The 25,597-nt window shown below is 43.4% G+C and overlaps 1 protein-coding gene across 1 annotated transcript in view; it reads left to right on the top strand.

The window, feature by feature from the left end:
* Positions 1–24: 24 nt before the first annotated feature.
* The window catches only part of LOC126203053 (copper-transporting ATPase 1), a 569,185-nt gene continuing 543,612 nt past the window's right edge, over positions 25–25,597 (top strand). Inside the window, 2 exon segments of the mRNA XM_049937292.1 lie at positions 25–617; positions 724–865. Coding sequence (XP_049793249.1) covers positions 359–617; positions 724–865 — 401 coding nt within the window. The 5' untranslated portion in view covers positions 25–358.

The following is a 25,597-nucleotide window of genomic DNA, read 5'->3' as shown; positions in this document are numbered from 1 at the left end:
CGCGGGAAGGGGTAATACCAAATGTGATGTATATAAATTAACAGCTGTGACATGACTCTCACGCGAAGTAGTTTACTGACCCTTGTGGCAGTGGCATAGTGGTTTCCTCTTAGGTGCTAACATTTAGAGACTATTCTATATGAACGTTTTAGATTTTTTTTAGCGAAGTGTTTTTTGAAAGCTTTATATCAGTGTAAGAAACCACAACTTAGATAAAATTAGACAAAGTGCACTATAGTAGGATGTAGTGTGTAATCCGTTGATCATTGCTAGGAACGACTGCAAATTTGACATTCATGGACTAGTTAAAACAAATGTCAATTTGAAACAAGAATTAGATCTTTTGTGAAAGAGAAATATGGCTCTTTACAGCGAAGTTGTAATGTCAATAAGTGGACTGAAAGAATCGTCTGCTGCGCAGTCATTAGAAGCAGCTTTATGTACAATGCCAGGTGTACAAAATACTAAAATGTCATTTCAAGATGAGGAAGCAACAGTGATATTTGATGTGAGTGCTTCGTCGAACGAAAGTTTTATAGCAGAACTTGCGTCAATGGGATACAAAGCATCAATAAAACGGCAGACTGTAGTGAAAGGATTAGTTTTCAATAAAAAAGGTTAGCAAATATTTCGTTGTCAAATTTACAATGCCTACCGCACAAAACAATGTTAGATACCTTAACTCGAAATGTTTTTTGCAAAAGTTTTTTTCAATTATTTTAGATGGTGTCAAAGAAGTGACAGAAGATTCGCTTCAGAAGCGCCTGTTATTCATTAATGGCGTGAAGAGTTATAATCTGAATCCAGATTTGGACAAAGTGACAGTTTTAATAAATGAAGACAGCACTGACATCAATGTGATCTGGTAAGATGCTTCCTTTTTTTTTAATCTGTCACAGTTAATCTGATTTTAGTAACTGTACCCATTGACACAATACCTGTACACATTCTACTGTGACAGTATAGCAACAATTTTATATTTTCACTGATGTAGCAACTAAACTATTAATTTATTGTATATAACATGCCCTTCAAACATTAGCTGATTGTATTTCCAGTTTTTTGTACAAAGCTAGAGCAGCAGCCACATTAACAAATAAATTACTTGCTCATACACAAGGCCTACTGCATTTTGACAAAATCGCGGTGACAATAACTTGTAAATGGGTGTATCATATGCAACTCTATGTTGTTTCTTTCGTTAACAGTACTAGCTTTTGTTTATTTCAAGCTGCTGTGCCTTAATTCAGCATGTTTGTATGAACACCGTTATCAGTTAAAGGCATAATATGCTGTTTATCTCTCACACACACACACACACACACACACACACACACACAGGGAGCACCAAATTCTAGTATATAAAAACAGTTGCTGGTCCTAATTCCTAAAGACATAAATATATTAGAAGAGATAGACCTAAACTATGCTTTAAAACGTTGTTTTACACCTCGATGCTGAAGAGTTTTATGAGGCTCAATTTGTGACTGACGGAAGTTTCCCCTTTAGCAGTCTACACGAACAGGCTGTTATAGTAAAAAGACTCCTATGTGCATTCAGCTGGCAATAATGAAATTGTTCAGTACCGTATCGTATTGATACCGTATAATTGTTGTCCGAGAAGGCGTAGGTCTATCGTAACCAAACATACACACACATTTCCGTGTATGCCACGGAATTATTGTTTCTGTAGCTTTGTCGTACGACAATGTACGAAGGATTATGGTTTATATACATTTTCGTCACTTTGCTTGCCGGAAACTGGTAGTAAATTATTTAGGTACGCACATTTTATACGGAAATGAGCTTGAATTTCCAGCATGGGCCACAATGCAGACATCTGTATGAATTATGGCGACGGAAATATCACATTTGAACTACGGACGTGCAAAATGCTGTAAAAACAAAATAATTTCTGCAAAATTCATAAGAAAAGACAGGAACGCGGATAATGACACTGGACATTGTAGAGCGCCGACAATTTTACGTCGGCTAATTTCGATTAACTGATTACTATATTTTTCACCTTAAGATTTGCTAGGGAAGCTAATGAAACAGCGCTCAAAATGAAATAGATGCCAAGGAAAAAAATATTTGTGGTGCTGCTCAGTTTTATCAAAAAGTATTGTACCTCATCTACATACATTCGCCCAAAATGTTAATGTGCATGTGTCCGCGTTATATGCCTATTTTCGTGGTGTATTTTTATTTAAACTGTAGGAAATCAGCTGAAGCTAGATGTAATCATGTTAGACTTAAGTAACGGCCGTACACATAATTTGAAAAAAACGTTGCATGTGTGGATCCCGTGAGAAGCACAGTTAAGACTATTGACGGCATGCAAAGCAGTGGTCAGCGTGAAAATTCAGCGGTCAGTCCGTTGCTCCCTTTACGTTATAGGTACCAGTAACTTATGGGGAGTAAAAGGACTTGGCATTCTTGTTACGTCAATATTTGTCTAGCTTCTTTCAATCTCTGCTTCTCCTGGATCAAAGAAGCGGACGAAAAGTTTGCAAGGGTTACCAAATCACCCTTACTTTTTGAAAAGCAATAAAAATCGCGAAAATTAAAGAGTAGTACCATTGACTTTTTTTCCCAGGAAATTAAGATTTCCAATTTAACATCATCCACCTGGCCGAAGTCTCGCTACATACACTAATGAAACAGAACATCATGACCACCTACCTATTAGCCGGTATGTCCACCTTTGGCACGGATAACAGTGGCGGAACGTTGTGATGTGGAAGCAATGAGGAATTGGTAGGTCGCTGGAGGGAGTTGACACCACATCTGCACACTCATGTCACCTAATTTTCGTAAATTCCGGGCATGAGGCCGATGAGCTGTGACGCAACATTGTCACACTCCTGGTCTTGTGACATGGCGCATTATCTTGGTGAAAAATGCTACTTCCTTTGCCTTCATGGTGCCTTGCACGAGCTCCACTGGACCCACGGATACCCACGTGAACGTTCCCCAAAGAATAATAGAGCCACTGCCAGTTTGTCTCCATCCCGGAGTACGGGCGTCAAGGAGCTCTTCCATTGGCGTAATGAAGAAGGTATCCAGATTCATCAGACCATCCAGCACACTGCCACTGCGCCAACATCCAGTGCTGATTATCACATGCTCATTCCAGCCATAGTTGCAGATGTTGCGGTATTAACATTGGCACGTGCATGGGTCGTCAGCTGCAGGGGCCCATTGTTAGGAGTATTCAGTGCTATGTTTGTTCACACACATTTGTACTCTGACCGCATTAAAATCTATTAAAGTCTGATGTTAGTTCCACCACAGTTCGCCACCTGCCCTCTTACCTGTCTGCCAAGCCGACGACGTCCGATATCTGTAATGAGGTGTGGGCGCACAATCCCACATCTGGATATGGTTTCAAGTTGCTTTTGCCACGTATTAAAGACACAACAGTATTACTCTAACATCTGACAAGTCGTGCAGTTTCCGAAATGGTCGTGTTGAACCTCCGGGTCATCACAATCTGCCTTCGGATAGATCGCGCGCCTTCCCTGTTCTAGACACGGATAGCACACTCACTGATACTTCAAGCACCATGTATGTGTCTGACTAGCAATCATTCCTCGCCGAGTTATGTTACTGTCACCTGGACAGGTTTATATCGATAGTAGGTCAGTGCTCATCATGTTCTGGCTGACTGGTTAGAATCAGTAAGTAGATAATGTCACAAGATTGTCGTATTTTCCGACTTTAAACCTCCGGCAGAGTATCTTTCGACATGCTGCCCCCACAGGAGAAGAACATACATGGCAGGGTCCAATTATATGAGTCATTGAATTATAATGTCTGGCACTTAAGCACCACCCCTTGGGAAGGCCGTTGAGCCAATCCTTAGTGCGTGGGTAACAGTCACATTCAGATGTTCACAAGGATGGCCACACGTGATCTCACTCAACCTGGTTTTTCCTTTTTTTTGTGGCTTTCTGACATGGTCGACTCAGCCTAAAATACATGATAAGTGCTACAAATTAAAAGAAATAACCAGTCACATCTGCATTTACAGCAAAGACAAACTAATGTTTATATTAGTTGTATTCACAACAACTAAATCGTGATGCGTTTAGCCACCAAGAAGTTGTATATATGTCTGTACAGTGACCAGGAATGGTCGAAGAACATTTTTTCACACAATCTACTTATCATTTGGCGCCCATCTGCCTCACCCCCTGTTTTCCCTCGTGCTCGTGTCAGTTATCACTGCTAATTGTGACACACACTGCATACAGATCTTGCACTTGGGTGTCCCTGGTGCCTATCTAGCTTGGTGCCTCAAGGTGCCACCACTAACTGTGGTACAACCTGTACAGAAATCTTACAGTTGTTGCTTGGACATGACAGTGATAACATGTGGTGCTGCTAGTAGTGTCCTCACTCTGGTAGGAAGTTGTCCACAAAGCGCCAAGAATGCAGCAATTCGGTGGTCATGTGATATTGCAGTGGGCCACTGGAAATGGTGCGGTGTATGTCCTCCTCCGTGCAACTATCCCATAGGGATGAGTCAATCAGTTGTAGCTGTGAGAGGTTCAGTCGTATTTCAAGTCGAGAGAAACTTAGTTACCAGAAACTTGCTGTGATGCATATCAAGGAACTACCGTGGTCGTGTGCTGTTCTTCCCATTGTTTGTATGATGTGCACCACTTATTGTTCCACAAGGTTCTCGTTTGCAGCTGTACATCTTGCAGAAGGTTTGTGTGAGAAAAATATTTGTACATCTTTGCCCCATGACGGATGGCACTCTTTGTGAGAGCGTCATCAGTTCCATTGCCACCGATACAACGGTGACCCTTTACCCACAGCATCTTGATTTTCTTGTTACGTCACTATTTCGGCAGAACAGTCTATAATTTGGTACTCCGAGCAATTGTTGGCATTATTGTCAGCATCATTCCATATGAGCAACAGTGCTGATCGCGAGTCTGGTAGAATAACGATTGTATTTTTACCAGGGTCGTCAACATATTTAAGTTCCTCTGGTATTGCTGCAAATTCTGCTGTAAGTACCGAGGGAGATGGAACTGGTCAGTATGACTTGCCTCTTCATCATAATAAGCACTACCATTGTCATCTGAAGTACGTGATCCATCTGTGTCGAGGCAGTGCACGTTCCCATACACTCAAAGTCTTTTGACAGCTGCAGGCTAATTAGGATCAATGTATGGTATATCCATACGAATGTCTAAATACTAGGTGCTATCAAAAATTTTCGGGACTGGTTCTGCCATCTGTTGAAAACCTTACCTTTGGACTAATGGTCACCATCAACCTCGAAGTAAAACTTCCTGGCAGATTAAAACTGTGTGCCCGACCGAGACTCGAACTCAGGACCTTTGCCTTTCGTGGGCAAGTGCTCTACCAACTGAGCTACCGAAGCACGACTCACGCCCGGTCCTCACAGCTTTACTTCTGCCAGTATCTCGTCTCCTACCTTCCAAATTTTACAGAAGCTCTCCTGCGAACCTTGCAGAACTAGCACTCCTGGAAACATCCCCCAGGCTGTGACTAAGCCATGTCTCCGCAGTATCCTTTCTTTCAGGAGTGCTAGTTCTGCAAGGTTCGCAGGAGAGCTTCTGTAAAGTTTGGAAGGTAGGAGACGAGATACTGGCAGAAGTAAAGCTGTGAGGACCAGGCGTGAGTCGTGCTTCGGTAGCTCAGATGGTAGAGCACTTGCCTGCGAAAAGCAAAGGTCCCGAGTTCGAGTCTCGGTCGGGCACACAGTTTTAATCTGCCAGGAAGTTTCATATCAGCGCACACTCCGCTGCAGAGAGAAAATCTCATTCTGGGAACCTCGAAGTAGTCCCCATCCGCACGTACACACTGGTCCCAGCACTTCTGCCACTGTTCAAACGTTTTCTGGAAGTCCTGTTCTTTTAGGGTGTTTATCACTGCCAACAATGCTTCTTGAATCCTTTCTAGAGTGGCGAACCGACGGCCTTTCAACTTGAGTTTCAGTTTTGGGAATAGTGCGAAGTCGCAAGGCGCCAAATCTGGCGAGTACGGTGGGTGGGGTACAACTGCCATGGTGTTTTTTGCCAAAAAGGTCCTGGTGAGCAAGGACGTGTGATAGGGCGCGTTGTGATGCAGCAGCCACTTCCCTTGACGCCAAAGTTTGGGTCGTTATCACTGCACGTTTTCACAGAGCTGTCGCAAAACATCACAGCAGTATGCGGAATTCACTGTTTGGTTGGGTGGGACGAATTCTTTGTGCACCGTTACCTTGGTATCAAAGAAAACGACGATCATGCTCTTCCATTTGCTCTTCACCTGCCTTACTTTTTTGGGTCTCGGAGAACCTGTGCTCTTCCATTGGGACGATTGTTGCTTTGTCTTAACCATAAATCCAGCTCTCGTCGCCGGTGATAACCCGTGACGAGAAGGTTGGATCATCAGATGCGGTCTGGCGAAGTTCCGTGCACACTTCAACATGCTATGCCTTCCATCATAAAATCGCAACACCAAACACAGGGTATTATGGAAATTACTGAACACTCAACATGTCCTCCCAGCTGAATACCACTCCGCACGCTGACTCATCAGATATGGAGCTCTCGCCACCTGGCGGTGCAAAGATCTACTACTCCTACTTTCCAACTTTCCAGATGGCAGCACCAGTCCCGAAAATTTTGGATTCCACCTCTTATCTTATTGTATTTTTGTAATCCACCAAGAAACGTGATTGTGTGAAAAACTGTTGTAATTCGGAGACATCGTGATGAAATATTGTGAAAATTCTGCCGAAACTCTAATCCTCAAACGAATTGTGTTCATTTTAGTAGATATTTGGAACCAACGTATGTGTCCTCTGAGTTCAAGTGGAGACTCTGTAGCTTTGACAAGAAGGACATCCATAGGAGTTGACTGCAAAGCACTGAAGTAGCGCCTGATATTAATCTGTTAACAGTTTGTAGGGTAAGATGAGTGGTCAGGCCATACCAATGTGTGGATCAAGTGAGCATCCAGTTCATATAGAGGTCAAGACAGTTCACAACTTGTTTGACCGGTTTACGAAAAGGACCGAACAACATCGTTCTTGGTTCTTGCCATGTACAGTTTACGTAAAGGCAATCCAGATTTGGCTGGCGATATTTCCAAGGAATTTCGATGCAACCAATCCTAAAACTTCTCCATAGCGAGAGACAGCTAACGTCGACATTTGTGCTTGAAGTCCTAAAGCGTAGCTGGTCCGCACACTGGATAGCTTTGACGTGGTCTTGCAGAAGCAAATGTAGGTCTTCAGTGTACAGATTAAATAATGGAGGTGTTTAGGTTGAGCTTTGCCGCAAACCTTTGCTCGTACAGCGTGGCCCAGTTGCTCAGTAAATGATATACGTTGCGGATAGGCCGGACGTTGTGGCCGAGCGGTTCTAGGCGCAACAGTCTGGTACACGCGACCGCTACGGTCGCAGGTTCGAATCCTGCCTCAGGCATGGACGTGTGTGATGTCCTTAGGTTAGTTAGGTTTAAGTAGTTCTAAGTTGTAGGGGCCTGATGACCTCAGAAGTTAAGTCCCATAGGGCTCAGAGCCATTTGAACCGTTGCGGATAGACATACTTAGCATGCCAAGGTTCTTTAACTGTCGCGGTAATTGTGGGACATGATGCTATCATAGGCTTTGGTGAGGTCTGTCTAGACAGTCAACAGATACCTGTTGCCACTAATGTAAATCTGTATATCAGAAACTAAAGCGGTAAGGGCACCAGAAGTGTCTCGACCTTTACTAAATCTGTATTGCCCACTTGGAAGGAAATTCGAGTCTGTGTTTAAACATGCATGGTAAAGTTTTGGAAAAGCGTGGCAGTGTTATCAGTCCATATGATGTGGTTCCTGCTGGTGGCTTCCCACTCTTGTGAACAGGTGTGGTGCGTCCAGTTTTCAGCTCAGGGATGTCAGTGTGAGTGAACCACACTGTATGGTAAGTTCACCATACAAAAAGTTAGTCACCCCAGTGTGTGCGTACAGACAAATTGTTAAGTCTGTATAGATAACACAGCGATAGAGTGACGTGCTCAACCGCATGTGCACTGGCTCTACGTGAGCACAAGGCGACAGCGATCACAGCTACAGTGTTTCAAGTGGACACTGTATGTAAAAATGGGTAAGTGTAAGGACGTGACAGAGCGGCAAAAATGGTCAATCGTATTCGGCCATGCCTGTGACTACACAGCGTGTGAAATTGCTGGTGTTTCGGGACAGACTGTTCAAGATATCTACAAGCAAATGTGTAACACATGTGGCCACGAAAAATTTCGTCGGAATTGCGCTCGGAAAAAGATGCTGACTGACGCTTGTGAATAAAAACCGCTTACAGACCCGACAGGAATTGCTGCAGTCAGTGTATGCAGATCCATCCCCACCTGTTAGTGAGAGGACATTGCGACGGGAACTGCATGCAGTGAACATTTGGAGTTGGTCACCTTGCAAGAGGCCATCGCTCACATAGGCACATAAAGACCACAACAGCAAAGTTCTTCGAGCTGAAAGAATATGTGACCTGTTTTCTGAATACTCACCCATCGTATTACATCTCGATTGGCCTGCATAATCACCTGACTTGTATAGAAAATCTGTGGGGCATGTTGGAACAGCGGGTAAAATGCCCACACCAACATCCTAGCAATTTGGTGGAATTGCACGATCGAATCCTCATTGAGTTGCTTAATCTAGATATGAAGTACATGCACAACTTTGTGGACTCACTTCCTAATTGAAACCAGGTTGTTATCTGGTCCATAAGCAGATTTACACGGTGTTTAATGATGCTTGTAATGACTTCTGTAGGGGTGACTGGTTTTTGTCGGGTGAGCTTATATTTTGGGCAATAGTTATTTTCCCACTTCCGGAAGCAGCCTAATTGTGGCGTTTGATATCTTGTCCAGTCTAGGACCAGTATTTGTATCCCGTGCCACTGCCCTGTGGAGATCCTTTACACAGAATGGTTCGCAGAGATTATGATGTAGGTTATTTTCTGATTGGACGTCTTCCATATAGCGTTCCACTGAATCCGACATGATATAATCTAAAATGGTAGTCGGAATATGTGGCAGGTATGTGAAGAATGTACCAGATCTGTTGGACGTTCGCTGGATAACGATTTGTCGTATCCAGATTGAGAGCATTGTATAGACTTTGGTGTGACTGTCATTAAGTGTTTTCCAGCTGTCTTTTCTTTCGCTTCACTGTCGCTTGTACGTGACTGAATTGCCTGTAAGCCTTTAGTGCTTCTCATCTTTGTGCAATAACCGAGTGACACTCTTCATCTCGAATGGAACGTGAGTCAGCGTGGTATTGCGGTATCGGCTACATGTTCCATCATCTGATTTGAACTGCCATAGTCTTCAGAAGCGTTGTCACGTTTGGCGTAATTGTTCAGTTTCTTCACAAGCTTCATTTCATACGCTTCCCAGTGGCTTTCAGGTGTTCCTTTTGTAAATGGGAGCACCTTTCTTTATCGGCACGTGCGCTCTTTGGTAGTCTTGTCAAAACTAGTAGGTGTTCTGAGCCAAGGGGTTCCTGCCATCACCTCCCACTTGGCGACTGTCGCAGTGTTGGGCGATGAGAAGCAAGTGTCCACTCCACTGCGATGTTGTCCTGGCCTGATGAACCGAGTAGGTGTTCCATTGTTCAAGTTTGCAAGATAATCCTCATGTAAGGCCACCGCAGAGTGTCTTCCATTAGTATGTGACGGATTCCAAGCCGCATGATATACACTGAGATCACATATTCTCGGTTTCTCAATAGCGCCTATCAAATCACTCAGTTGCTCATGAGAAATATTACTGTCCGGTGTACGGTGTAGGTACTTGAATTACGTAACCATTACGGCACCTCACCTCAACCTCTCGATACCAGCAATATTCTACTATGTTTCTGTAGAATAGCTAACGTATTTCTGAGACAACATTCAGATTTGATTTCATTAATGTAGAGGTACTTTGATATGTCGATATTGTTACATTGCAATGATATTCTTATGAGAATTTTTTCTTTTGTCACTATGATCTTTGACGTACTTGTAACTCTGATTTTTGGGCGCGTAAGCGGTTATTAGAGAGTCAAGTCTTGGTCGTCATGTTGAAAAGACGCAAATTGTAGTCAGTTTATGAAATGTGAATTTTAACAGTGAGGAAGATTTTTTCAAGTATGTTTTATATTGTGAAGTGATGTTTTGAAACGAGTTACGTGATATTGCAACAAAAGTAATAAAAAAGAAGTGTAACTTAAATTCGGAGTGCTGATTACTATTTTACATCACCATTGTGCTAACTTGCAAAAGTTTAATCTTCAAGAATGGTTTATGAAACACAGCTATGAAGCTTTTGAATATCGCAGAATAACACCTAGGCCTCTTTACATCCGAGCTTGGAATCATCACCACCTAGATTTTCGGCGATTGAGCCACGAGTTCACAACGAGACCAGCGTGGGAAACACGAAACGATGAGTGCCTAGTGTATCCATTATTTCATGAAATGACTTTATTGACTGTGCTCTAATGACACCTGCCACATAATGTAACTTTGTTGTTGCCCGAGAATGCAATATTTAGCAGCGTGAGCAACACTACAATCATAATTAAATTTTACCTTTGTTGTGGTAGGTTTATACGACGTCCACAAGTCTTTAAATTCACTCGTACCGCACCAACAATCTCTGCGCAGATAGCTGTATTCAGGAGTGTGTGTTCGTTCCCGTGTTTAATCAGTATAGCAGTACCCCTGTAGCCACCATCACGGTCTCTGAGCTGTCGATCAGGGGCAGCCACGACCTGTCTCGAGTTTGCTCGGTCTTTCTCGCAAGTACCCTTTACAGCGCGACTCGTTTAGCATTACGGTGTGGCATTTTTCGTTCGGCACAGCTCTCCATTCCGTCAGAATCGTGGTGTACGTCGCTGTTTACCCTTCGCTATTTGTTCGTACTATGAAGAACCTTCACAAGTCCAGCAACAACTTGCATAAAAAGTGGCAGACTAGCGATCTGTTGTCACAAGCCTCTAAAACTGAATGGGGATGACAAGAGAGGGATGATAATTCTCAACATCTATTACTCAGTCACGTAATCGATGGGTACTGCAAATTTGCTACTGCAATACCATGCAGAAAAAGTTAAGAGATTTAGTTGACAATGAAAGAGCTAAAAATTACAACGATCTCTGGACGGGGTTTATTGTTCTGTACATCAGGAACCACTTTGTGCTAAATTCGTATGAATGGAGCACGTAAAGAAATTGGTGGTACAAATATTATAATTCGTAAAGTCGCAAATGTTATTCCACTCTCAGTTGCAACAGTTTTCGATGGAACTGAACAAAGAGTACGGAGACTACAGGGGATAGGCAAAATAATGTGAATAGTGGTAGTAGTGGGATAGTTGATTGACGGTACACAACGCAGGTAAGGCAGGTGTGTCGCCGGACTGTGCGTTGTTCAGTACGGACTAAGCATCAGCGCAGGTTGTTTACGAGTAGTGCACACTTCGTATTTGCATTCAGAGGCCGAGGTCGACGTACAATGAAAGACCTAACAGAGTTCCAAAGAGGGCAGATTGTGATTCAAATGTTGTTCCCCAACAATGATGCCATATTTCAGGACGGTAATGCACCCATTCACACAGCCAGGAGGAGCATGAAACTGAACTGCAGCGTCTTTCCTGGCCGGCACAGTCCCCGGACTTGAACATTGTCGAAACCTCGTGGGCGGTATTGGAGTGCAGACTGCAGAGCAGATTCCGCCATGCTCGTCACTACAGGACTTAGAAGAGGTTCTGATCGAAGACTGGCATAACATTCCACTGGAGACTATGCAGTCATTATATGCCAGTAGTCCAATTGCAGCTGTATTACGGGCAAATGGGGGTCCAACTCCTTATTAATAAACCATTTCCAAGTAAGTACTGATGTTCACATTGTTTTGCCTATCCCCTGTGTCTGTACAATACTGCAAACCACGTTCATTAAGCCATGCCAGGGAAGATTTCCAACGTAAAACCCGCTATTCTTGAATTTATGAAGGAAAAAGGAATGAAGGAACGAAAATTAGAACATCCCTAATGAATTGCAGACCTCGCATTTTACGTGCCAGTGAACTGCACATGGCCCATAGTGAGACGCTGCCAAGTGACAACTAATTTCTGATTTGATGCATGGGCAAGCGTTTAAGAAGAAAATCGCATTGTAGATAAATCACAGTCCAGTTGCCTAAGCTCACTGGCATTAAGGAAAACGTGAGATTTCAAGAATTCATTGTGGCCTTGAAAGAATTACAAGGATAGTTTTCTAAAGGTTTTGAACACACTTAACGTCTGTTTTCAAAACCATTTGTTGTTTCAGTTAAAAGCACCCTTGTGCATTTGCTGGTGTAACAGATTGCAATGTAATTTCCATTTTCAAGACAAATCCTTTAATGTTAAAGTTGCTCAGGACATCTACATTGCTTTCCTCAAGTAGAGTTTCCACATCTCCATGATGAGGTTACAAAGGTGATACTATATTTCTGTCAACATGTCTGTGTGTGCTTGTGTGTGGTATTTTTTCTCGGTTATGAAACTGAATAACTCATTGTCATGTTGCAATCAGAATGCAAACATCTGTGAAACTGTCTGTGTGCTCATATGTCGATAGTTTGTGACAGATAAAAATTATGTTCTATGTTCAGCATGCCAAAAATATTGTAATTAGATGGAGCACGTACAGCCATCCTTATGATGCTTATTATATGGCTACTAGTTTCGATGCTTCAGTGCACCATTTCCTGGCACCAAGTCACACGTCGTGTCATCTACTCTTCCGTCAGTTTATGCGGCACCCAGAGAACAAAGTTTCTTTACTTGCAAATGATCATGCAGAGTCGAACGAACTGCTGGTGTATCTATTCCTAAAGTATTCTGTATCTGCTTATGGGTCACTCACCTGCCTTCATCTAGCATTTTCCTGACAGCATCAATGTTTTCCTCCGTAACTGATGATCGTGGCCTTACCGTCCTCTAAGCGTCCTCCAGAGTGAAATTTCCTCTATGGAATTCTGTGTTCCACCTGAATTTAGTTGTACGAGTTGGACACACATCACCGAGTGCAAGAGTCATTTTTCCAGAGCAGTGGTCTGTTTAAAGCACTAGCGAAGTTTTACCGCAAAACTGCCCGAATCTCACTTCGTGACCACGATACCATAGCAAGCACTTCAAACTAACGTTGCTAATGAACAATTGCGCCCACAGACTTGACACAGCGGCTACAACGCAAGCATCAAGTATTCTCAGAACACTGCAACAATCAGTCTCCTGCGCCTTATTGTTTCGTCGTATTGCAAAACTTTCTTAGTACCCTTTTTAGTTTTACCCTCGTTGCAGCTGCGAGTGCGAGATGAAAGGAAATGACAGTGGTACGAAGCATCCTCCGCCATACGTCGTAAGGTGGCTTGCGGAGTATGTTTGTAGATACAAATGTACATCGAAAACTATTTTTGTCGGGAGGCAAATCTGATTGTTGAAGCAATGATCATTAAATTACATTTATCGAATTTACGTTTTTATTTATGTAGAACATTGGCTCTTTCTTTATCCAGCTGTTGTTAAACGTAAATACCTGATGCTTTTGGGTAATTCGTCTCTTGTTGGAGAACTCTAGCATCAAAAACACGAGGATCCGGTGGAACGTCACTAGTATGTCACGAAAAGAAAAGAACCAACAAAATAAAGACTAAGAAGACTAAGCATAAAATCCTGTAAGCTCGCCGAGAATAGGGTAAATTCTAGTATTGGCAGACGACACGTAACAGGTTTTAGAACTCCCCACTCCATGCAGTCAGTCGATCGTTGACGTCACTGATCCATTCGCGACGTGTTCGGTGGCTGATTTGCACGCAGCTACGAGACGAGTTGACCAGAAAGGGGTTCGGGTGTGTGTGTGCGCTGTGTAGACCGCAGTACGTAGTTGGGAGCACCATACACCTGCTGACACTGCGGGTCCGGCCGGCCTGTATAAACAGCCAAGGTTCACGCCTTATCGCCGCCGGGGTGACTCTGGTTTGCTTACTGGAGCGACGTCCGTCCGTCCAGCTGCTAGCTGCCAGCCACAGCTGTCAGTGGCGTTTTACAGTTCTGTCGTGTCGCACCTGGCAGGTCGGCCCTGCAGTCGCAGTCAGTGTTCTTTCCGGCAACCGCGACTCGGAGATTCGGAGTCTGCCGAGCCAGCAGTCCACTCGCCAAGTGCTGAAGCGGCGCCATCATGAAGTTCCTCGGGCTGGCCTCGAACGGCGGTCACAAGTACATGCCGATTCCTCAGGAAGGGTAAGGCCAGACGCAGTGACCGACGGTCCGTGCAGTCTACAACTACTGTAGACTCCCGCAGTTCGAGGACCGTGCCTGGCTTACAAGGGGACAGTGCAATCTTCCCCCCCCCCCCCCCCCCCCCACCGATTCAATTCATATTGACAGGGTGTGTAGAGCACGACCATGACTTCAGCATATGTAAACAGGAAGACGCAACTTTCCAATGTTTTTTCAAGAAAATAGAGTTTGAAAATTATAGGCGTGCTTGTGCTGCACACTTTGCAGGGCAGCTAGTGTTCACGGGATCCGCAGCGGAGCGAATAAGCGTTTAGTTTCATATACACCAGCTGTCTGTTTCGAATCTTGCTGCTGGTAGTTTATTTTTCATTCCCATGTAATTCTAACAACAGATATATTATGACCGTCAGAAGTATCAATATCTAATCATTCATTCACTATTTTCATAATATTTGACACGAGGGAAGGAGAAATTGTCTTATTCTTAAGGAGATTGAAATTGAAAAAAGGATACACAGATAAGCGTAGTCTCTGGCTTTATGTTATCCTATCTGCATTTGTCACACGTGTAGTGTCTAACCTGTGCAGCGCTGCAGGAATCATGATGATGGTCGTAGAAGTATGGGCGACAGTAATAAACGCGACATACAGAAGATCTAGCGAACGCCCAGTTTTTGCATGTCCATCTTTTTTTTCAGTTTCCAGAACAAACTTGGGTTAAGAAACTTCCTGACATATTAAAACTGTGTGCCGGACCGCTGTGAAGACGGGTCGTGAATGGTGCTTGGGTAGCTCAGATGGTGGAGCACTTGCCCGCGAAAGGCAAAGGTCCCGAGTTCGAGTCTCGGTCCGCCACACAGTTGCAACCTGCCAGAAAGTTTCCTATCAGCACACACTCCGCTGCAGAGTGAAAATCTCATTCTGGAAACGTGGGTTACATTAATAAACGGTTCTCGGTCGTCACATGGTTTCGTGGCGTACCACGCATCTCTACACATAGCACCGAATATTGGTGCAGACAACTCAAAAAGAAAAGTAATACCGGCAGCGAGATTCGATCCAGAGATCTCCCGCTTATAAAACTAAGCGCTTACTCTCCCGGCTGTGGGCACACTGCATGTTAGCGACCACACAATGAACATAAGCGTGCCCAAAATTTTCAAACTCTATTTTCTAGAAAACGGTTGAGAGTTGCGTCTTGCTATTCGCACTTGTTAAAGTAGTAATCGTGCCCTACATACCATGTCAATAATAAACAAACCTGTGATGGAAGTTCGTGCGGTCCCCTTGTTAGTCTCTTCCCATGTATCAAGTATGGGGTTTATGAACGAGGATTGAGGCCCCCCTATGAGAATTTTTCAGAGTTTCTGATTTGACTTTAAGTATAAATGCTAGACGCAGAATGAATTTTCACTGTGCATCGGAGTGGGCTCTGATTTGAAACTTCCAAGAGGATTGTAACTGTTTACCGGACTGAGGTTCGAACCTGAGACCTTAGCCTTTCGCGGGTAGGTGCATTAAGTTGCGGATGGTTCAGTTGGTAAAGCACGTTGCCGCGCAAGGGAAGAGGCGTTCGTCCACTGGCGAGTAACTTCTGCGAGCAACTTCTGCAAGCGCTGGCTGCGGTGTTTACTTTAGAACGAAAACTTGCGCGGGTTTACTTTTGCAAAGTCGTTTGGGCGAGTTAACTTCAACAACTGGCTGCAAGTACTCGCAGAAGTGTTTCCCTTCGAGTTCCATCGTCCGATAGGCATGCGGAAGTTTGCGGTATCGTGATTAAAAACAAGAGCAGCCTCCACTGTTATTGCATTATCATTATTGTTACTGTTATTATTAAACAAAAATCGTGACAGGAAAAAATAATTGTTTGGGTAAACAAATGGCTACAGAGGCGCACTTATTTAAATTATCAAGAAACACTGCTCAATCAGACGACTTCGCTCAGATCAAAAACTTTGAGAATGTTGTATGCAAGTTTCGAACACCTATTGTCTGTTGTACAGTGAAGTGTTCCAAAACAGGATACAAAAAATAGGGCGAGCTATGTCATCAACAGATCGCTTTGTAATTACTCGTCGATTATATTGATTACTTTTATAGCCAAAGTAATACATTCATCCAGGGACTCGAGAATATCAATAATTTTTGTCTATTATCAATATTGGTCCAAGGGAACTAAGTATGTTAAGAGAGACTTAATGAAATATTTTTCATTTATTTACTAAAACATGGCTACAACATAAATGTTACGTTTGCCTTGTTCGTCTATTAAGCTTTTGGCGGATGATCACTGCAATGTATATTTAAAAGGCAAAAAGATATTTTCTATGTGATACAAATTACAGTTTAACAACCTTCAGATTTTCTACTTTTAGTGCAAAACTTTGCTTCTTGCCGAATTTCGTGAGTCTAGATCAACGGGAAGTACCCTATGAGTGAGTTTGCGAGTATCAAAATATTTTACATAAATGACCGAATCTTTTGATTGCATTGACTTGGAAGCTTAAATTTTGTACACCGCCAAGGGACCATAGATTGTAGTATGGTCCGCAGCTCGTGGTCGTGCGATAGCGTTCTCGCTTCCCACGCCCTGGTTCCCGGCTTCGATTCCCGGCGGGGTCAGGGATTTTCTCTGCCTCGTGATGACTGGGTGTTGTGTGCAGTCCTTAGGTTAGTTAGGTTTAAGTAGTTCTAAGTTCTAGGGGACTGATGACCATAGATGCTAAGTCCCATAGTGCTCAGAGCCATTGTAACAAATTTTAATTTTATTCGCCAACCTGTTTCAGAGAAAAAGGGTTCATAACAGACAGACAACAAAGCGATCCTGTCTCGGTTCTGTTTTTGCAGACTGATGATGATGATGACGATTTTGGTTTGTGGGGCGCTCAGCAGCGCCGTTTTCAGCGCTCGAACAAATTCCCGATCCATACAAATACTTTCAGAAACGACTTCCTGACACTTAAATCTATACTCGATGTTAACAAATTTCTCTTCTTCAGAAACGCTTTCCTTGCCATTGCCAGTCTACATTTTATATCCTCTCTACTTCGACCATCATCAGTTATTTTGCTCCCCAAATAGCAAAACTCCTTTACTTCTTTAAGTGTCTCATTTCCTAATCTAATTCCCTCAGCATCACTCGACTTAATTCGACTACATTCCATTATCCTCGTTTTACTTTTGTTGATGTTCACCTTATATCCTCCTCTCAAGACACTGTCCATTCCGTTCAACTGCTCTTCCAAGTCCTTTGCTGTCTCTGACAGAATTACAATGTCATCGGCGAACCTCAAAGTTTTTATTTCTTCTCCATGGATTTTAAGACCTACTCCGAATTTTTCTTTTCTTTCCTTTACTGCTTGCTCAATATACAGATTCAATAACATTGGGGTGAGGCTACAACCTTATCTCACTCCCTTCCCAACCACTGCTTCCCTTTCATGCCCCTCGACTCTCATGACTGCCATCTAGTTGCTTTACAAATTGTAAATAGCCTTTCGCTCCCTGTATTTTACCACTGCCACCTTTAGAATTTGAAAGAGAGTGTTCCAGTCAACATTGTCAAAAGCTTTCTCTAAGTCTACAAATGCTAGAAACGTAGGTTTGCCTTTCCTTAATCATTTTTCTAAGATAAGTAGTAGGGTCAGTATTCCCTCACGTGTTCCAACATTTCTACGGAATCCAAACTGATGTTCCCCGAGGTCGACTTCTACCATTTATCTGTAAAGAATACTCGTTAGTATTTTGCAGCTGTGACTTATTAATCTAATAGTTCGGTAATTTTCACATCTGTCAACACCTGCTTTGTTTGGGATTGGAATTATTATATTCTTCTTGAAGTCTGAGGGTATTTCGCCTGTCTCATACATCTTGCTCACCAGATGGTAGAGTTTTGTCATGACTGGCTCTCCCAAGGCCATCAGTAGTTATAATGGAATGTTGTCTACTCCCGGGGCCTTGTTTCGACTCAGGTCTTGCAGTGCTCTGTCAAACTCTTCACGCAGTATCGTATCTCCCATTTCATCTTCATCTACATCCTCTTCCATTTCCATAATATTGTCCTCAAGTACATCACCCTTGTATAGCCCCTCTATATACTCCTTCCACCTTTGTTTTCCCTTCTTTGCTTAGAACTGGGTTTCCATTTGAGCTCTTGATATTCATACAAGTAGTTTTCTTTTTTCCAAAGGTCTCTTTAATTTTCCTGAAGGCAGTATCTATTTTACCCCTCATGAGATAAGCCTCTACATCCTTACATTTGTCCTCTAGCCATCCCTGCTTAGCCATTTTGCACTTCCTGTCAATCTCATTTTTGAGACGTTTGTATTCCTTTTTGCCTGCTTCATTTACTGCATTTTTATATTTTCTCCTTTCATCAAATAAATTCAATATTTCTTCTGTAACCCAAGGATTTCTAGTAGCCCTCGTATTTTTACCTACTTGATCCTCTGCTGCCTTCACTACTTCATCCCTCAAAGCTACCCATTCTTCTTCTACTGTACTTCTTTCCCCCATTCCTGTCAATTGTTCCCTTATGCTCTCCGTGAAACTCTGTACAACCTCTGGTTCTTTCAGTTTATCCAGGTCCCATCTCCTTAAATTCCCACCTTTTTGCAGTTTCTTCAGTTTTAATCTACAGTTCATAACCAATAGATTGTGGTCAGAGTCCACATCTGCCCCTGGAAATGTTCCTAAATCTCTGTCTTACCATTATATGATCTATCTGAAACCTGTCAGTATCTCCAGGCTTCTTCCATCTATACAATCTTCTTTTATGATTCTTGAACCAAGTGTTAGCTATGATTAAGTTGTGCTCTGGGCAAAATTCTACCAGGCGGCTTCCTCTTTCATTTCTTACCCCCAATCCATATTCACCTACTACGTTTCTTTCTCTCCCTGTTCCTACTACCGAATTCCAGTCAGCCATGACTATTAAATTTTCGTCTCCCTTCACTACCTTAATAATTTCTTTTCTCTCATCATACATTTCATCTATTTCTTCATCATCTGCAGAGCTAGTTGGCATATAAACTTGTACTACTGTAGTAGGCGTGGGCTTCGTGTCTATCTTGGCCACAATAATGCGTTCACTATGCTGTTTTATTCATTATTAAACCTACTCCGGCATTACCCCTATTTGATTTTGTATTTATAACCCTGTATTCGCCTGACCAAAAGTCTTGTTCCTCCTGCCACCGAACTTCACTAATTCCCACTATATCTAACTTTAACCTATCCATTTTCCTTTTTAAATTTTCTAACCTACCTGCCCGATTAAGGGATCTAACATTCCACGCTCCGATCCGTAGAACGCCAGTTTTCTTTCTCCTGATAACGACGTCCTCCTGAGTAGTCCCCGCCCGGAGATCCGAATGGGGGACTATTTTACCTCCGGAATATTTTACCCAAGAGGACGCCATCATCATTTGACCATACAGTAAAGCTGCATGCCCTCGGGAAAAATTACGGCTGTAGTTTCCCCTTGCTTTCAGCCGTTCGCAGTACCAGCACAGTAAGGCCGTTTTGGTTAGTGTTACAAGGCCAGATCAGTCAATCATCCAGACTGTTGCCCCTGTAACTACTGAAAAGGCTGCTGCCCCTCTTCAGGAACCACATGTTTGTCTGGCCGCTCAACAGATACCTCTCCGTTGTGGTTGCAGCTACGATACGGCCATCTGTATCGCTGAGGCACGCAAGCCTCCCCACCAACGGCAAGGTCCATGGTTCATGGGGGGGGGGGGGGGGGTTATTGAACTATATGAAATAAAGTAGTCACGGTAGGGGGCGTGGCATAAGAGGAATTAGTATGAGCATGCATACACGTCTTGTTGCTGTCGGCCATTTGCACGTGAAAATGGGTTCGTCGATAAGCAAAGCTGGCACATTTGTCGAACGGTACGTGAAGGCTTAGGAAGACGACTTCATCCGCATTATCCAAAGTTACCCTGATTTCGACAAGATGTGGTTCATGCTAGACGGAGCTCGACCCTGTGGAAGCAGGAGAGTGTTTGATGTCCTGGAGGAGTAGTTTGGGTACTGGCGTGGGCCTCGATTGATCGCCATATTCTCCGGATTTCAACACATGCGATTCCTTATTGTGGGGCAATATTAAAGACAAGGTGTACAGCAATAACCCCAAAACCATGCTGAGCTGAAAACAGCCATTCAGGAAGTCATCGACAGCATCGATGTTGCTATACTTCTGCGAGTCCTGCACCATTTCGCTATTCGTCTGCAGGCACATCGAACATGTCATAACCTAAATCCGAATATCTGTAGTGACTTTTACTTGTTGAAAAAAGTGTGTGCACGCCATAGTTTGTAACTAATTTACGTTTTTCACATTGTTCAATAATTGCCACCCTGTACTACGATGCTAGCAACGCGTATCCGAACGCGTCCAGTGTTTGCGCTTCCGCACTGTCGCCTGATAAAGTAAGAGCCTACGGAATATCAGACCAGCTATGTGGCTGGATTCAAGGGTTTTTAGCAAACAGAACACAGCATGTTGTTATCAATGGAGAGACGTCTACAGACGTTAAAGTAACCTCTGGCGTGCCACAGGGGAGTGTTATGGGACCATTGCTTTTCACAATATATATAAATGACCTAGTAGATAGTGTCGGAAGTTCCATGCGGCTTTTAGTGGATGATGCTGTAGTATATAGAGAAGTTGCAGCATTAGAAAATTGTAGCGAAATGCAGGAAGATCTGCAGCGGATAGGCACTTGGTGCAGGGAGTGGCAACTGTCCCTTAACACAGACAAATCTAATGTGTTGCGAATACATAGAAAGAAGGATCCTTTATTGTATGATTATATAATAGCGGAACAAACACTGGTAGCAGTTACTTCTGTAAAATATCTGGGAGTATGCGTACGGAACGATTTGAAGTGGAATGATCATATAAAATTAATTGTTGGTAAGGCGGGTACCAGGTTGAGATTCATTGGGAGAGTCCTTAGAAAATGTAGTCCATCAACAAAGGAGGTGGCTTACAAAACACTCGTTTGACCTATACTTGAGTATTGCTCATCAGTGTGGGATCCGTACCAGGTCGGGTTGACAGAGGACATACAGAAGATCTAAAGAAGAGCGGCGCGTCTCGTCACAGGGTTATTTGGTAAGGGTGATAGCGTTACGGAGATGTTTAACAAACTCAAGTGGCAGACTCTGCACGAGAGGCGCTCTGCATCGCGGTGTAGCTTGCTCGCCAGGTTTCGAGAGGGTGCGCTTCTGGATGAGGTATCGAATATATTGCTTCCTCCTACTTATACCTCCCGAGGAGATCACGAATTTAAATTAGAGAGATTAGAGCGCGCACGGAGGCTTTCAGACAGTCGTTCTTCCCGCGAACCATACGCGACTGGAACAGGAAAGGGAGGTAATGACAGTGGCACGTAAAGTGCCCTCCACCACACACCGTTGGGTGGCTTGCGGAGTATAAATGTAGATGTAGATGCTGTCGGTCTGCCTAAAAAGGAAGGCAAACGCTGATAGAATATCCAACGGCGGGATGCACTGACGTCTCTGTCGCCGTTTCCTTGACACACTGCGGACGGATGCCGAGTTTACTTGGGTTTCGTGCGCCATCCTTCAGGACGAATCTCGAGGTAGCTCGTGTTCTCTACATGCCGCCTGTAGATGTCATCTCATGTGATATATTTCAACTGCTTCGTCTACTTAGGTGTTTATAATAGTAGTCACTGTATGAAATTTGATTGCCTTCATGTAAATATTTCAAATAGTTACTTTTTTGTCTTTAAGTTCCTCTTCCTTTTGGAGATGGCCTATTCAGAAAACGGAAGAAAATGAACGAATGTGAAATACTTCCTTAGGTTTTTGGCGATGATCTTCCTAGTGGGAATGAAGATCCGGATGATCATCATTCGACATGCGAAGAAGCGTAACATGGCAGTGTTTTTAAGTTATTCCGAAGATGGCGATGTTGGTGATTCTGTTCTTGTCAGTGATTCGTTTTGTCATAATAGCAACAGATGAATTGCACTTTCCCTTAATCTTCCCTCGGTATCAGAGTCTTCCGCTAATGAATTCTGTTGACACATACTCGGCGCGAATTCAAAAAAAAAAAAAAAAAAATATCGTTCTTGTGAAACTCAACTGGCTCTTTCATCTCACAAAGTAGTGAGTGCTGTCAACAGGGATCTCAGATTTATTCCATATTTCTGCATTTCCAGAAAGCTATAGACAACGTTCCTCAAAGGTGCCTTCTACTTAAATTGCGTGCCTGTTGAGTATCTTCTCAGTTGTGCTACTGGATTCGTGATTTCCTCTCAGAAAGGCCACAGTTCGTAGTAACTCATCTAGTAAAGCAGAAGTGATGTTGGCTTTTCACAGGGACGTGTCACAGGCCACCTGCTGTTCCTACTCTACGTAAATGATTTGAGGCCGGCCGCGGTGGTCTAGCGGTTCTAGGCGCTCAGTCCCGAACCGCGGCACTGCTACGGTCTCAGGTTCGAATCCTGCCTCGGGCATGGATGTGTGTGATGTCCTTAGGTTAGTTAGGTTTAAGTAGTTCTAAGTTCTAGGGGACTGATGACCACAGATGTTAAGTCCCATAGTGCTCAGAGCCATTTTGATTTGAGAGGCAGTAATAGCAGTTCTCTTTCTTGTTTGCAGATGATCCCGTCATTTATCGTTTAGTAATATCATCAGAAGATGAAACCACATTTAAAAATGGTCTAGACTAGATATCTTTGTGGTGCGAAAAGAGGCATTTGACTAAATTAGCGTATAATAAGTTCATAAAATAAATTTCTACAATACATACCGCTGTTGGTAAATTACTGTTTCAAGAAATAGATGCCAGCCGTTGCCCCAAAGTCCATAATGGATCAACAAAGATTAAAATTACACTGGTGTCCAATATTAAGGCAACAAACCGCTATTTGTCCGTGTTGTGTCTAATTCACGGTATAATCAGACAAAATGTCAACAGATGCCCCTACAATAATATCCTGCACGGAAGATGGCATTCCGGTCAACAGACAGCCACGTCAACGATGACGCCAGGGCACCTATCAGACGGGGTAGTGTTTGCCGGGTAGACCCACATCCATAATCGCTGTGTACACAGTCACAGACTCTTTGCGGTGGAGGGCCATACGAAGAATGGAGCAGGGCAGTCGCAAACTGAAGTGACCCGACGGCTTAATGTGAATCGTTCTGTTGTTTGTCGGATGTGGCGACAATTTATATAGGTCGAAACTGTATCCCGGAGACCAGGGCAGAGCCGACCACGTGTGATACCAAAAATAGAAGATCATTATTTGGCCTGAACAGCACGACGGTACCGCCTTAGAACTGCGCGGCAACTGGCATCTAACCTTGCAGCATCCACTGGACGTGTTGTATCGAGACCAACGGCTTCATCAGAGTAATATTGTCGGGGGCGTTCTGTATGTGTACCTCTGATGCATCACAGAAGGGAACGTCTAGAGTGGAGTCATCAACATGTCACCTGGACGGTCGAACAGTGGGCCAATGTTCGTTACACAGGTGAGTCCCGATTTGGTCTGGAGAGTGATTCTCGATGCGTTCACATCTGTGGGGAACGTGGAACAAGATTGCGGAATCCAAACCTTGTGGAAAGAGACCGATATCGAGGAGGGTCCCTAATGGAGTGGTCAGGGATTATGTTACGCAGTCTGACACCTCTTCATGAAGTTGTACGGGTGAATCGGCAAGGTTTTTCTGCTGTCAACTACGAGATCTTGGGACGTCATGAGCGATTGTTGTGAGGTGGTGTGGACCCAGTCTTCGTACTGATGCACTATAATGCTCGACCTCATAGAGCAGCGGTTGTTGACGTTTTCTTTGAATCGAAGATACTGCACGCACGACGTGGCTTGCTCGCTCTCCCGATTTGAACCCCATAGAGCACGTCTGGGATGGGCTAGGGAGACAGATTGCATCACGTCAGCGCCCACCAACTACTGTACAAGAATTGCGTGCAACTCTGTAGGAAGAATGGGCGTTATTGTCTGAACATGAGACTGAAGACATCACTCACAGCATCCCCCATCGTTGTCACGACTGCATTGCTGCCAGAGGAGGTCACACCCCGTACTGAGCACATTAACCAGTTGTGTGTGCAAATCCGTTAAGCTGGAAAAAACGAAGGACTTTTTGTCTACCGTTATGCATATTGCAGTTGTTTACGTTCCGTGTTCTTTACATTTTTCTACTTTATCACCGGTTTACAATGTTTTGCAAAATGAATGCAACCTTGCAAAATTTCAGTTTGTTGGTTTAATGTTGGACATCATTGTGTAAAAAGCGCGAGGTCTTCCACATGAATAATAAAAGGAATCCGTTAAATTTTTCATTACAAGCCACACAAAACTACAGTCTGTTAATACACTGAGCGGAGGCAACAGATCTACGAGACTACCCACACTGCACTTCTTCGTCCTCAGAGTATTGCTACGCAGTATGGGATCCTTAACACACAGGATTGACTGAGGACATCGAAAAAGTTCAGACAAGGGCAGCTCCTTTTGTATTGTCGCAAAGTAGTTGAGGATATGATACGCGAGTTCGGATGGCAATAATTAAAACAAAAGCGTTTTTCGTTGTGGCGAGATCTTTTCACGAAATATGAATCGCAAACTTTCTCTTCCACAAGCGAAAATATTTTGTTCACTCTCAATTACATAGGAAAGAAACGATCATCGCATTAAAATAAGACAAATCAGAGCTCGCACAAAAAAATCTTAGCGCTGATTGTTCCCGAGTGCTATTTGAGAGTGAAACGGCAGAGAAATTGTCTGGAGGTCGTTCGGTGAACATTCCACGACGCATTTAAGAGTGAATTGCAGGGTAGTCATGTAAATATAAGATGCCTGTCCTAATAACGATTCTGTGTATTAGCTATATTTCATAGCTCACCGCACTCGTACCGCCAGGTATTTAAAAACGGCGTGACAGGCTGTACAAGTTCGTCGCTAATTTTTTAACAGAGCACTGTCCGGTTATCTTTATTCATTATTGTCATTACCCTTCATTTATCCAAATTTTGAGATAACCATCATGCAGCATACCAAATCGAAATGTTGTCTAAGATGATGCACATTTCAGGATCATTATCCAGCGGCGTTACTTCTGAGCATTACTGTAACGTCTAAAATTTTCACAGCGTATACAACTGACATTCGTCAGAAGATTCTGCTCTGGAACATTGTGTTAGGAAGTTATCGATGTCCAGAAACTCACCCGAAATTTCTTGAAACAAGAGTTTCATTGTTGACAGTCGGAATATTTGTTAT

The sequence above is a fragment of the Schistocerca nitens genome, chromosome 9 (assembly GCF_023898315.1).
Source record: "Schistocerca nitens isolate TAMUIC-IGC-003100 chromosome 9, iqSchNite1.1, whole genome shotgun sequence".
In the NCBI taxonomy this organism is placed as follows: Eukaryota; Metazoa; Arthropoda; class Insecta; order Orthoptera; family Acrididae; genus Schistocerca; species Schistocerca nitens.
This window is presented reverse-complemented; position numbering and strand designations above follow the sequence as displayed.